Here is a 15,338-nt window from a genome sequence, read left to right on the forward strand (position 1 = left end):
CCAATTCTCTGGAACGTTCTGCTGAATTCCTACATTACTGGTTACTGCGACACTGGGATTGACTTCAGTTTCGTGTCCATACAGATTTTCAATCCGCTTTGAGCTGCTAATGGATGTACAGCCGTGAATCTCAACCTTTTTTACTTTAAAGCCCCCCCCAGTGTCCCAAAAAAATATTCACCACATTTTTACAATATTCAATTAAATCCGATAAAATATTCTACAGCTTGGCATATATTAATTAAAAAACACGAAGAGACTTGATTTTTAGTTTAGATTTTAATGCTTGTTTTGTGTTATCTAAATCATTTTAAGTCATCTTGAGCCCCCCCCCCCGTTGAGAAACACTGATGTACAGGACAATTCAAGAGTCATACTTGTTAGTAAATACGGTTGTCAATGCCAAATGACTGTGTTATAAGATTGGACCCCCTATCCTGGTCGGTCTCTCATTTTGTGCATCAAGAACAGTTTAAAATGACTTGTATGTAAGGGTTCAAGAGTAATCACAAAAAACTAACTCAATAAGGTACAAAAGACGTGTACTTTACGAAGGCACTGAACTTTTCGGCTTGAACACAAAGCAATAGAACAGTACCCATGGTGCAGTGTGCAATAAGGACATATGACATCATAATAAACAAAACTTAACGCTTCATAGTCTCCCTTTCTCTCATTTTCTGTCACTGTCGTCTGGGTTATGGGGTTCATGATACACAAACCTTTATCTCAATTCAGACACACTGACACAATGTACTCTCATCTCAAACGCAACCGCTGCGACGGATTCAGATGATAGCATTAACTCGCTGTAATAAAGAAAAAGTTCCCAGGGTGCAGTCTCGACCTTCCAAATGATTCCGCTGACGTCCAATCGGCTGGCTTCCGGGGACGAAGCGGAGATTATGAGTGGGGAAAATTAAATGCAATTTTTTGGCCAGAATAAAACATGGAAAGTGCTGCGTCCTTTGAAAAGCTTTCCTTTTATCAGCCACATGGCTTCCTCCGAGGAGAGCGAGGAAAAGTGAGCGAGAGAGGAATGAATGAAGTGAGGGGGGTTGGCATTAAAGCAAAGGCTGAGAGAGAGAGATAGTGAGGGAGTTTTTGTGGCGACTTGTGCAAATTGCACTTTCCTCGTCCTCTGTGGAATTGTAATGGCTGTAGAGTCAAAGCTTTTATGGGAGATATCAGCACCGCTCCACTTTTCCAGGTTAGACACGACCTCCTCCTTCTCATACCACATTATCTCTAAAGCCATGAGAGGAGGTACAGGAATGAGTGATGGGGAAAATCAAGAGAGAAATATGAAGAAGTGAAGATGTGACGTACAGAGAGAAAAGTATTGAGCTAATGAAGACCGCTTTGGGGAAAACTATGGTTTCAATCCCTTTTCAAATGTTTAAAAAAAGGAGTTAAACGACAAATGAAACTTTGTTCTTAACTTTTTCTTTTTAACATTTTTGAAGACTCATTATGCAGCTTATTATTATTATTTACAGTTAATACAGTTTATAGACCACTTTGCAAGATTCATCAGCACCTCCGGTTTTATTTTTTACGTATAATATTACATATACAGTTAAATCTTCAAGATATTGATTTACCATTTTGATTTGGTTATAGACGCACACGCCTGGCCCAAATTTAACATCCGGTCTGTGTTTGGTTATAATAACAATTTATTTATTTCATTTATATTAATATTTATTTATAATATAATTTACTTTATATACAATATCATTTATATTGTTTATTAATTGATTTAAATTCAATTCAATTAAAACTACTTAACAGTCTACCGGAAGTTAAAGGGGTCATATGGAGCGAATACGTGTTTTTCTGTGTCTTTGGTGTGTTATAAGTTGCCCATGCATGTATTAGACACGTAAAATTGCAAAAATGTAAGTGTGGGAACAAAAGATGCATTCTATCTAAAAGCGAATGCTCACCCAGACCTGCCTGAAACGCCTCGTGTAACCACACCCCCACAAATCTACATCAGTTCGTGGTATGAGTTGACTAAGACCGCCCAAATGTATACTCAAGTAAGGTGGGCGTACCTGTCAGTACAATTGAAGAGGAACCTGATGTTCCAAATATGGTAAGAGGCGTTACATTTCCCTCACACGCTTGCAGTATTCCACCAATCACTACTCACTGGTTAACTGGCCAATCATAGCACACCTCGCTTTTCAGAGCTATGAGCTTTGTAAAAGATCTGCGCGTTTCAGAGAGGTGGGGCAAAGAGGAGATACAAACATGCACTGTATTTGGAAAATACAGCGTTTTTGAACCTTAAATCGTCTATACACGTTGCATTACATCTAAAATGGTAATATTCGTTTAAGCCCTGTCATATGACCCCTTTAACTTTGTGCCACATAACATTTGTTTTGTTGGTTGTATTATGTTCAAACGTTTGTGCAGTTTTAAAACACTGGACCAGTGTTGAACCAGCGTTGTTTACGCCTTCCAAAGTGGTCTATAGAGAGTTTATATGACCATGCGTGTCCAGCCGCAAATAAAACACCACAAAAGTAGGCCAGGGTTTTGTGCTTTCTTCCAAATCTTCTGAAGCCATACGACGAGAAAGAGACTCCCAATAAAGAACACGAGTTATAGTGAATACTTCACCGGTGCTTGCGTGATGTATCTTGTCAGACGCAGTCATTATGAACCGTCATACTTTTTGGGTTCCATAGAAAAAAATGACAAAGGTTTGAGAACACAAGGAACAGAAATAAAGACGAGTTTACAAACTTTCTTAAAAAACTGACTGCACTGAACTTGTTATGCAAATATTAACTACAGTACATGTTCCATTAGGCACAGCGGATGATTATCAAACCAGCCACCAGGATACATAAACATAAGTTTATTCATAACTACAAACTGATTTAACAATATTTAATCGCGTGCAAAAACTTTAGTTGAGATTGAGAATGTAGGACTACAAACTTGATTGAGAGTGCGGGGTGACTGATTCGATTATGATATTCGCGAAGCTTTATGGAAGTGGGCAGACACTACTAAGATCTCCGCGATTCCTGTTTCCATGGTAACAGCGACTTCTCGTTGATTGATCCCTCGAGGACCGGGGATATGAAATGTGAGAAACGATCCAAAAACTAAAACATCATCAGTATGGTGTTCACAACACGATTAGAAATGAGAGATCAACAAGACGTTCTCAAACATATGAGAGTGCAAACAATCCTTTATTATACGTTGTATCAAAATCATATTATAAAAAAAAGTTTTGGGACACACATCTGAACACGTTTCAGTTACAAACACGCACACAAGAGAAATCACAAAATGAATGATGTGCATAATTTTGGCAACATCTAAAAAAAATGAATGATGGGTTTGACCTCAAACGAGAAATAATGGCGTCTTCTCTCACAAGACCGCATGTCACAGTTCTTAAAATTTGATGAATAAACCCCCCCGTCTCCCCCCGATCCAATCACTTCATTAAGTTTCTTAATTAGGTAACAAATCCAGCAAATGTTTCATTACTTTCTAGTGCAGCTGCTGTTCTGGATGAATTTTGTTCCCTCTAATCTTCCGTGTGTTTGTTTTTATATTGTTCCCTAATCACAATGACACAGAGGCGCGTCACAAATCACAAAAATAGCTCCCGTGGAACGCCGTCTGCCTCTCCGTAATCTCTTTATTCACAGGTTTCGTTCATTTCAAATGTCGTACTCCATTTGAAATGTCACCGTCCCGCAATGACAAGGGCTACTTGAGCCAAACAAATAAAACATGTTTATTTCAGCTGCGCTTAAACACACTTTACGGGCGGCTTTCTTGCGCTGTTTAGCCGGGATTGCAAGCGTCTGTCAGTAAAGCTTAATGTCTGGTTGTATTTGTGCGTTTCCCGAGACCCACGGCTATATTTGTTCTGACAGGGAGGAATCCTGTAAAGCTGTGGCCGTCGCTCCAAAAAGCTTAAGGAGAAACACGGGTGCTTGAGAGGGAGGGAATGTTCATGCATTTACAACAAAAACGCACACATACAAGAAACGACAAGATAAACCAACTGTTAAGAGAAACACACATGGTGACGTACAGAAAAATACATGGTGACATACGGAGTGTTTCTCCAGTTCCTGAGGGCGGGTTTCACGCCATAACTTCACGGGCATGTCTTAAAGGCCACTGTATGTGATATGGTCCTGTTTTCCTCTTCCTCTATCCCCACACAGACTTCTCTGTATGGGAGAGTTGGACAGCTTCTCCGCTCTTCTTGTTGCCCTAGAAACAGGAACACGGATTTGAAAACGCAGCTGAAACGGGAACAAACCATTGAACGCCGGCGCGACAAATGTACACAAACAGAGCGCAGAATCGCTCCTCGTTGAGGTCAGCTCTCTTTAAAAAGCCTGCCCCCCCGAAGGCCAAGGACCGTCCACGGACACCGTGCGTTGCCAAGGCAACCGGCGTGCAACTCAAACAGAGTGTTGCGGTAAACCAGGTCTGTTAAACAGAAAGACAAATGACCTGCTATAGCATCGGTACGGCCGTGACGCTAAAGAGTTTGCGCTATTCACAAATAAACTGAGCCATCTGAACCCGAGCAAATTTTTGGTCTAAAACAAGACATGACAGAAAGCATCAGGACAGTTATTATAGCATTTTAACATAAAATTATTCCTTTGAAGGGACTTTTATTATTTACTCACCCTTAGGAACACAAAAGAAGGTATTTTGAAGAATGTCGGTCACCAAAAAACATTAGCCCCCATTGACTTCCATTGTATGGACACAAAACCACTGACACGTTTCTCAAAATATCTTCTTTTGTGTTCCACTGAAGAGTCATATACAGATTTTGAACGACGCGAGGGTGAATAAACAATGACAGAATTTCTGGGTGAATCGTCCCGTTAAGACAGCATCGCTTTATGATTTACACATTTTGCAGACAAGGCAATCCCAGAATGCACTTCCACAGAGACATCCACAACCGAACTGACACAGCATACTGCGGGAGATCCGAGCGCGTTCCCACGGGAGGTCGTATGGCATCTCTTTGGAGTGAAATTTTAAGTGACAGTGGAAGTTCTGCTTGAAGACAACAGCTTTCAAACTCTTCTAATTGGCTGCGAACGCAGCGTGACACGCCGCACCTGCCTATGCGACTCAACAGTCTTTAATTTTACAGATGTTTCTGGAAGCCTCTCAGCAGCTCCTTCAACTGCCCCAGTTAAACGACAAGATATAAACACACACCCTTACACAGACTCTCACAGCGAGCTTCTGACTGAGCGAGGGTGAGACAGAGACGGAAGGGGTCGAATCGAGGTCATTTCACTAATACAGACACTCCAAAGAAAATACAGACGGTGGAAGGGAGTAATTGTTCAGGACTTCAGCACTTCCATTAATGACCAGTAGAGGGCACAAAAATAACAAACACTTGCAAGGTGACTTTATGAGGCATAGGTACACCATTTCAGAAGGCAATGGAAGTTCATTAAACATACAGCCATGGTAAAAATGAAGAGACCATTTCAAAATTATTTTCAGTTCTTTCTGAATTTACCGTTTATAGGTATGTGTTTAGGTAAATGTATTACTTTTGTTTCATTCTGTAAAATCTTTTAACAATATTTCTCCCAAATTTCAAAAGTAAAGTATTGTTTCTATTTGCACTCATTTGAAGAAAATGAAATGGGAGAAACAGGTCAAAACAACAGAAAAGATGCTCTGCATTTTTTCAGACCTCAAATACTGCGAAGAAAACAAGTTCAGATTCACTTTTAAGCAGTACAACATTCATACTTGTACATGTATTTAGGAAAAGTTTTTAAAAAATGATGTGATAACCTTGAATTTGATCACAGTTTTCATGTCTTGTCATGCTGTCAGTCTTTCACATTGCTGTTGGATGACTTTGTGTCACTCCTGAGGTTTGATTTTGTTGAAATTCAACAGACACTGGACAGTACTGGCCACAATACATCTAGAGATGCTGATTAAATGAAAATTTGGTCTCTTAGTTTTTTTCGTGGCTGTACATATACACAACTGTTCAAAAATTCTTTATTGTTATTCTAAATGTGGAAAAAAACTCATAACAATGAAATATCAAAAGGTAACTATATGAATTATATTATTCAAAACTCTTCAAACCCGTAAAGCTGTAATATTTTAGCATCTTCAAACCACAGTAGGCACCAATATGACTAGATTTGACTAGAAAGTACTCCAGGCATCTTATGGGCCACCATCTTGGGTCTCACCTTGAGATGCTTTTTAAACAGTATTGAAGGACTTCTATTCTGGGCTCTTATTGGCTACTTTTTATGTACTTCCCATGAAACAACTTTGTGACGTTCGGTAAGTGGGAAAAATGACATATTTATAGAAAAACACTAATTCTTGCAAAACAGCTGAAAGTTTTTCATATTTTAACAACAACAACATTTAAAACTATGCTGTGCTTTGACTCACCTTGGTAGCAATGGCCTTCAGTTTGTCCAGAAGAGATAATCTGTTCGCATAAACCAGCTCCTCTTCCTCATTCTCCTCTCCCTCTCCTTCCATGATGGCACAGCTGTCTGCCGCCGGTAACTCGCACTCCTTATTGGCTGACATCACCAGCTTCGAATATTTATACTCCAGCCTATCAAAACCCAGAAACATGACGCTTGAACTAACATTTACAAGAGCGATGATTATGTATTTCCTAATAACAAATATCTCATACTTCTTGTTCTTCTTCCAGAAGTAGCAGGTCAGGGAGACCAGCAGAACGGCACATAAAGCTCCAATTCCAACTCCAACCTTCAGCCAAAAGTCTATTGATTCACATGGAGCTGTTTTCTTCGGGGGTAAAGCCAGTCCTGCAGTACACAGGCGAGGTTCAGTCCACACGTATACGGTGACCTAAGAATGAAAACACATCACACACACAAGACATGTTTTTAAGAAGCAGGTTTTAATAAGACTTCAGGAGAACATCAATAGCACTAATGATGTGAAGTACCTGAACTCCTGCCTTGCAGGCTCCTTCTATGGAGTGATAATCTGCACCGGTGCAGCGTGGACATGCACTGGAGCTCTCCCACAGGAAGTAGAATGTGCAGCCGTCACACGTCCCCGCTGGACATTCACTGACAGAGAAAAGGGCACGTTAGTTCCACACGTAATCACAGAAGTGTGCGCTAATACAGAATTAAGAGGAAGACCATCTTCACTCGCTTATATAAAGCAATTTTAAGTGACAAAAACAAAAACAATATATTTATTATTTAGAAAGTGTTTTAAGTTCCGTTTGGGTTTGCATGCATTGAATACATTTTTTTTAAATAAGAGAGTTGAAAACATGAAATTATTTTAAAAAGCACCCACATAAATTCCTTTACAATAATTTTGCATCTATACAGACAGTCTCATCGGATGCACGACCCTGGCCCGAAGTTAACTTCCGGGGTCTGTGCTTGTTGGTCGGTCTAGAGGCTAATAATATAACTATTTATATTTTATTTAATTTAAATTCATATTTTATTGTATAATAAGTGTATTAAATAAACAATTGTTTAATTTATTGTATATTCATTGATTATTTCTTTAATGGGTTGTGTAACTTTGTCGCATTTAAGTTTGGCCAGCGGTTCTTCTGGTAACCCAAAATAAAACTGGCTAGACATACTTTTAACTTGCTAGTTTATGTAATTTACTTATTTGCTTGTTATCATAAATAATCTACAGGGACTCTATTCTTTGCGGATGTGTACCGGAAGTTAAGTTTGGGTCACAAACCGCGCATGCGCAGTACCATTTGTTCATGTTGTTGCTTTAAAATCGTCTAAACGTGATGTATGTTTTTTTAAGTCATTCGTACTGTAGGGACAATTTTTCATAAATGAAAAATGAAGTGTATGAAAAAGAAATGAAACAAAATATCAAACGCATTAAACTACAGTGTGCTTTGCATGCATACAGTATGTGTTTGTGTACCTCGGCACGGATATCTCTCCCCTTGCTGTTTTCTCCAGATTACAGCGCAGTGAAACCACTGCATTTCTGCCTCTCGGACACGAGGTCGTGACCTGTTTGGAACTACACAAATAAAAGACGCCATTAAACACATAAGCGAGGACAAACAGCACATCCTATTATGAAACCCGTAAAACTTAATCCCCAGACAGCCGTCCGTGAGAGAGGGCACGAGAGGCACTTTGGGTTTGATGCCAATCTTTCTCCCAGTACCGGTAGAAGAAGTGCACATCTGAGATTTTCCTGGACGGAGATGGGAAAAGTTCCGGTCTGACGGTTATTCCGTTGAGTGATTTCTCCACTGTGGCTCCTGTGGCACAAACACGCACAGAGCACTTGTGTTAGAGGACACGCGTATGACCGCACCAAGAGCTTTATTGAGCGGGTGGGCTATCTGTGATTTCAAATAATAAATCACATATGTCATCAAACAAAAACACCGGTTATTATGATATGGTTATGCTTCCTTGATGTTGCATTATTGTTAGACAATGTAAATCAAATGTAAAAAACAGCCTCTTTATTTGAGATTATTTGAGTTATTGAGATAACTTAGTATGTGATGATGTTTTAATGAAAACATTCATTTTACTTTTAGAACTGTATAAAATATCTAAGGTTTTTATGTAAACACTGCATTCCATCTCAGGTCACATGCATTTTCGCAGGTTAATTTTTCTGTAATTCACCTCCCAGTTTATATTTACATTTATTCATTTAAGCAGACACTTTTATTCAAAGCGACTAACAAAGGAGGGCATTACACATTTTGCCTCGAGAGCCAACACTAAGCATACACAATATTACATTTATAAGTAAGAAGAGTATTAAAGCTGCAATAGAAGAGAATAAAAGAGATGATTTTAACAGCGTTAAACCGAGTAAAACAAAGTAAATGATTTTTTAGCATTAGTGTAAACAGGAAAAGTATGTCAGTATATTTACCTCTTTAAAACAATAGTGCATTTAGATATTAAAGACGTAATGAAAACAGTGCCCTTCGGTCTTCATTAACATCAGTTATACTGCTATCGTGTCTTTCTCATGGGTGATATTTTATATTTGCTGTATTGAGCTTTGACTCCCTTTAAATTCCGCTAATACACTTCTTTTCCTTAAAAGTCCCATCTGGATTTGATTTCTAATTGAATAAGCCATTAAGAACACAATTATTTACTCAGAACTGAGTGTGTGAATTCATCTCAAGTTAAAACTTTAGCAGTGTTTCCAATAATTCATTCGAATGAATAAAAGCATTTTTCTATCTCACAGTCAGAACGCAATCTCCAACTTTCCTTCAGACATAAAGTGATCTTTCTCTTACCCTGAAATGTGTCCGCAAGGCTAATGGACTGAGAAGAAAGGGCTGTTCTTAAGCCCCGCCCGTCAGAAGGTATAATTGTTGATTGACAGATCAAGGCCTGCACTGAACTGCCCAACTGACCACCTACAGCATCGTCATAGGGAAGGTCTGTAACGTTATCTCTGCAAACCGCTGACTTGCGACCCTTAAAAATGCATTTTTTTTAATCAGCAATGTACATCCTATATATTTCAAGTGTGTGTGTGTGTGTGTAGTACCTCCGCTCCACACAGACTGACGTTAAAGAGGTGATAATACTTTGTGCCTTTGGCAGTGAAGCTCGGTCCGTTCATAATGGACCCCGCGGAAACCAGAGCGCTGAAGTCAAACTGAAGAGTCCGATTCCGCTCAGTGTGTGTGAACAAACAGTCGCTAAAACACACGCTGTGCTCCTGTCATTCAAATAAGACTTGTTATAACCTCAATTGTTATTACACAACTGTATTGTATATAAGGTCAATACCTTGTTGCCTTTGCTGCCCGGCCCACATGGTTGGCAAGCGTCTTTGCCATAGATGTGATGCCCAGACAGGACGGTGTTTGGAGGGCACTCTAGACACTGGTTGGTCTCTTTATCGATGTAATGCCCAGCTGGGCACGGCACACAGGAAGAGCCGTGCTGCCGTGACCTCAGGGCACATGCCCTGCACGCCGATGCCACCCCGTCTATGGCGTTAGTGACCGATATGGAGTAAATCTTCACCATGTCATTCGCATACTGACGTACCTAATGGACAAAGAAAGAGAAATGATGAACTCCTTAAGAAAAGTATTATCCAATGAAAATCATTGGAAATCATCTTATTGTGTTGCTATGCTGTTGCTAAGGTGTGCCAAGTGATCTTTTTTAATTTTGCTGTGTGGTTGCCACTAAAAGACAAAAGAAAAACCCTAAATATTGTATAAGAAATATTTGATTTTTTTTTTCAAAAATCATGTTTTTATTGCGTTTTATTGTGTTCGTTAACTGTATTTCTTAAAAGTTATTATTCTTAATCAATCGAAACAACCCAACAGCAGTTTGATATTACTTGGAATTCACAATAAAAAGAACATGATTTTTTGGGGGTTTTTTTTGCTTGTATGTTGGCCGGTTTAAGCCAAACAACAGCTGATCAGGCTTGGAGACGCTTTTATGCGGTTTGATTTATAATGCATTTTATTCAGCAGATACAATCGTGCATTTTAAAGCATTTTAAACATACTTTCCATCCGTGTGTGTGTGTTTGTTTGTGTACTGACATCATTAGCTTGGCTCGTCCGCTGAAAAGCCCAGGTGAAGGCGATGCTCGAGTTTTCAGTCATGATGTGCAAGTAGCTCTGTTTCGTTGCACTCCCTTCCCACGATTCAACCACATTTGTGCTCCGTCTGTTCACATCCTGCAACGTCAACAAAACCAACAGCACTTCACGTTAAGACTCGAATATCTGCCCACGCCGAGACACAAATAACTGCCCGCTTTCTGTCAATCACAGCACGGTTGTTGGACAACACGTACAGAAATCTGTAATAGCAACCACCAACATACAGAACATTGTGTGACACACATACGGTGCGTAAACACGCTCGCACAGATGACAGTCAACTCACCATCATGAAGAAAAGCTCACAGTCTGCCGAGCAGGTGCTTTCAAACTCAAAACTGATGCGGCCGTACTCGCTGCCAGACGTCCTTTGAGCTGACATGGGCGATCTGATGCAACAAACCATACAGATGTATTATAGACTTTTCAACAGAGCACAGGTTTGTTACGTAATACGGTACACTTAAAGGTGCTGTGCACCCAAAAATAACAATTCTGTCATCATTTACTCTCCCTCCAGTTCTTCCAAATCTGTGCAAATTTCTTTGTTTTGATGAACACAGAGAAAGATATTTGGAAGAATGTCAGTAACCAAACAGTTCTTAGCCACCATTGTCCACCATAGTAGGACAAAATGGTAGTCAAAAGTGCCACAGAACTGTTTGATTTCCTATATTCTTTAAAATATCATTTTTTGTGTTCAACAGAACAAAGAAATGTATAACGCCATTTTTCCTATGTTAGTCAATGGTGGCCAAAGACAAGCACTCTTCCAAATATGTTTCTCCGAGTTCATCAGAACAAAGAAATTTATACAGATTTGGAACAACTCGGGGGTAAATGATGACGGAAATTTCATTTTTGGGTGAACTGTTCCTTTAAAGGAAGTGTGGTGACTTACATTTTGCTAATATTATAAAGCATGGTCTCATATGCATTATTGCTTTTATTAAACAAACACTCGAAAACATTAGCATACAAATGTTTATTAAAGGCATACTTCACCCAAAAATGAAAATTCTTTCAATATTTATGTCATTTTCAAACCTGTGTGACTTTCTTTCATCTGAAGAACACAAAAGAAGATATTCTGAAGAACGATGGTAACCAAACAACACTGGACCCCATTGACTTCCAGTGTGTGGAGAAATTTCTCAAAATATATTCTTATGCGTTTCTCAGAAGAAACAGTTACATACAGCTCTTAAATAACATGAGGGTGAATAAATAAAACAAATATTTTTTAGTAAACTATTCCTTGAAAATGCTTTTTTACTGCACCTCTACTGGGATAGCATTGGACAAACGTGTCTGTTAAATGCATAAATGTCTTCTGCATCCCTTGACCTCAACTGACCATGACTATCAGCACTGACAACCAGAACTATATGTTTTCTAAACAAGGATAATAATAAACACTTTTTAATTGTTATTAAGAATAGGTTCAATCATAATGTGTTCTCTCAACGCGAACTGCACCAAAGGAGAGGGAGTCCAGCACATCATGTTTGAACTATCCGTCGACGGCACAAAGCTTTATTAAAACAGCCAATGAACACAATGTTCTGTGGGCGGCACTTGAATATCAGCGTGCTTATGAGAAGGTGGGCAAGTGCTCATACTCACTTGAATCCAGGCACTTTGAGGGTTAAGATGAGATAATCGTTATCTAAACGTCCTGTTCCAGAATGAATGTGATCACCTGCTACCTCCCAACCTAACAGACGCACACACACGCACGGAACTGAAATGAAGCTTTTGTGCACAAATCTTAAGGCACAAGAGAAAATAACACAGGGCAGATATAAAGAAACATAAATTGAATACCATACATTTTCAAAAATAGACAAGATAAGCATTTAGTAATGTTGTTTCCCTAAAGTAGAGGGTTTAAACTTGGGAGAGACGGGGTCCTGCGGAGGTCTAAAAAATAACTATAAGAGGAAGAAAAAAAAAATAGGTCCAAATAAATAGATTAAGATTAGAATAAACATACATTATATTGAATTGTAACATGATTTCAATTGAAAATTATTACACTTATTTTATTGTATAAACTATATTCTATTAAACTTAAAAGACTACTATACTGTAAATAAACAACAGATTAAAGGGATAGTCCACCCATTTACTTCCCTTCGAGTTGTTCCAAATCTGTATACATTTCTTTGTTCTGATGAACACAGAGAAAGATATTTGGAAGAATGCTTGTAACCAGACAGATCTCGCCCCCCAATGACTCCCATAGTAGAAAAAAATAGTCAATGCCCCCATTGAGATCTGTTTGGTTACAAGCATTCTTCCAAATATCTTTTCCTGTGTTCATCAGAACAAAGAAATGTATACAGATTTGAAATGACTCGAGGGGAGTAAATGATGACAGAATTTTCATTTTTGAATGAACTACCACTTTAAATCCATAAATACACTAAATAATTAACACATCTAACAATATAATAAATAAATAAATAAACATAATAAATCATAACGTAACTTTTATAATATTTGTTTCAGATACATGCTAATTATAATTTAGAACGAGGGTCCCTTACACACTTCATTCTTGGGGGTCTGTGGCATCTAAGATCACAAACCCCTGCCCTAAAAGCCCTTCTGCCAAATGAAGTGATCAAAGTCATCTCCGTCTTTCACGGAGCAGAACAGAAGCACAACAGCGGCATCTACTAACAGAAACGGGCATTACAACCGCATTCTCGAACACCACGCTATCCTCATGTAATCTCTCACCAGTCAAGCCTTCACATTTGCTGTTGGCCACGTTGAAACAGGACGTCTTCATGTTGGCAGGCAGCACGTTCCACCACTTATATTCATAGCCGAGGACAGGCTCTGTGCCAGCCGGGCAAGGCTGGCATGCTACGGATGCCACACAATCCATGTATTGTTTAAAATCATATTCATGCTTATAAAAATGAAGTCAAAAAATGAAATTTTAGAAGCGACCTTTAACCCCATCAGAATAGGTCCCAGGTGGGCAGGGAGAACAGGTGGCTTTGTCGTTGTTATAGAAACCAGGATTACAAGGGGGACATGCCTCCAGTTGACCAGAAGGTGGCAGTGTTACTGCACCCGGAGCATCTTCCAAACAAATCTGAGGCTCTATCCATTTATATATGACCTGAGTCTGAGAGAGAGGGAGTGTGAGAGCCAAGTCTTATTTTATTTGTACGGATCATTATAATGTAGCAAAAGTATGTGGTAGATTTACATTATGTATCCAACTTGCTGAATCTTTCAAAACAAATACAACAATATCTTTTGAAACATTTTTGCCCACAAGAAGACATTGTAAACTAATATTCTGCGGATTTGGCATGCATGTAGTTTCAACTAGGTTTAAATATTATCCTAAATTTAAAGAAAATTTAAAAATGATATTTCTGATATTTATTTATTAGTTTATTCATTCTTAAAATGAAAGTGGTTGAAAGAGCTCAATGGAGGTGGATAGTTTCTCTAACCCCTGCATGTCATAACTTGATTCTGTCATTAATCACATTTTCATCAAATTTACCTTGCTCTCCTCGTCGCAGGTGCTGTAGGTCTGGATGTAGTCTTTTTCTGAGCATGGAGGTCTGCTTCTGCACATTGAAGAGCCTTCAGCTGTTACGAGACGCATCACACGTGAAATATTATATGAACATTTTTACAAAATTATCAAAGGGAAAATTATTTTAAATATGTCACAAGAACATTTACTCACAGGCGTAGTGTGTTTTTGTATTGCATGGAGTACAGGAGCTGGCCCCTCGGCCGGAGTAGGTGTCCCGGGGACAGGGCTCACAGGAGGAGGAGCCAGGGGTGCGACTAAAAGTGCCAGGCTTACACGGGAAACACTCGGATGTGTACGCAACACCTGAGTAGCAATTGAGAGAACGGTCTGTGTAGTCTCTCAGTGACAAGAAGTGAATTCCAAAGAAGGAACTGGTAAAATCTTGTCACCTTCAAGCCTTATGTCTTTCAGAAGCACAGGTTTGACTGCTTTAGCCCCGACTGTGATTCTTGTAGTCCTCCAGTAAAGGATATTATTGCCAGAATTCAAACTGAACTGATCATAAGACAATCAACTTCATTTCTACACTTTAGATGTGTTGTTTAGGTGCCACAACCAGAAATGAGTCAATATTTACAGTATTTTAAGCATGAGAATGTGAACATTTTTGAATGTGTGTGTTTACTTACAGTATGTGTTCCCCACTCTCCGTGACTGGTCAATTTGATCCATTTTTTATTTGAATCCGGGTCCATCTCTTGACACTGGTCATTCTGAATCTGTTCCAAATACCATTAAAGCACCAAACAAATACAAATTATTGTAATGCTTTCAATGCAACATTGCATATCTACTTTGAAGTCCCCGTGAACCGGAAGTTGCTATAGTTTTTACTTCCGTATTTTGACGCTTTTCTGCGTGAAATAGAATTTCTAATGAGAAAAATAGTGGCCGTGGCTTTCAACTTTCTCTGCGATTTGATTGGATGTATAAAACAGCCGTTTCATTTTGAAATGGAACTTTCAGCACACTAACAGTTGAAGGTGGAGGAGTACACGGATGCTCTGCCCAAGCCGTCTAACATACATCATTTAAAGTCCCTGTGAACCGGAAGTTGCGATCGTTTTTACTTTCGGATTCTGA

At 39.1% G+C, this 15,338-nt stretch overlaps 1 protein-coding gene across 5 annotated transcripts in view; it reads right to left on the bottom strand.

The window, feature by feature from the left end:
• The window catches only part of elapor2a (endosome-lysosome associated apoptosis and autophagy regulator family member 2a), a 39,273-nt gene that overhangs the window by 17,241 nt on the left and 6,694 nt on the right, over positions 1-15,338 (bottom strand). For 2 of the 5 annotated variants that reach the window (XM_057347483.1, XM_057347484.1), the window contains 18 exons: positions 14,885-14,974; positions 14,645-14,750; positions 14,406-14,558; positions 14,217-14,305; positions 13,646-13,826; positions 13,430-13,558; positions 12,308-12,398; positions 10,968-11,070; positions 10,619-10,756; positions 9,840-10,103; positions 9,595-9,768; positions 9,338-9,521; positions 8,227-8,323; positions 7,975-8,076; positions 7,001-7,127; positions 6,722-6,900; positions 6,466-6,637; positions 1,795-4,263 (listed from right to left, as the gene is read on the bottom strand). In XM_057347483.1, coding sequence (XP_057203466.1) covers positions 4,201-4,263; positions 6,466-6,637; positions 6,722-6,900; positions 7,001-7,127; positions 7,975-8,076; positions 8,227-8,323; positions 9,338-9,521; positions 9,595-9,768; positions 9,840-10,103; positions 10,619-10,756; positions 10,968-11,070; positions 12,308-12,398; positions 13,430-13,558; positions 13,646-13,826; positions 14,217-14,305; positions 14,406-14,558; positions 14,645-14,750; positions 14,885-14,974 — 2,442 coding nt within the window. In that variant the 3' untranslated portion in view covers positions 1,795-4,200. Of the gene's footprint in view, positions 1-1,794; positions 4,264-6,465; positions 6,638-6,721; positions 6,901-7,000; positions 7,128-7,974; positions 8,077-8,226; positions 8,324-9,337; positions 9,522-9,594; positions 9,769-9,839; positions 10,104-10,618; positions 10,757-10,967; positions 11,071-12,307; positions 12,399-13,429; positions 13,559-13,645; positions 13,827-14,216; positions 14,306-14,405; positions 14,559-14,644; positions 14,751-14,884; positions 14,975-15,338 lie in introns of those variants that run through there. The other 3 variants (XR_008963955.1, XR_008963954.1, XR_008963956.1) reach the window with 3 other exon arrangements.

This window comes from Triplophysa rosa, linkage group LG12, assembly GCF_024868665.1.
Source record: "Triplophysa rosa linkage group LG12, Trosa_1v2, whole genome shotgun sequence".
Classification (NCBI taxonomy): Eukaryota; Metazoa; Chordata; class Actinopteri; order Cypriniformes; family Nemacheilidae; genus Triplophysa; species Triplophysa rosa.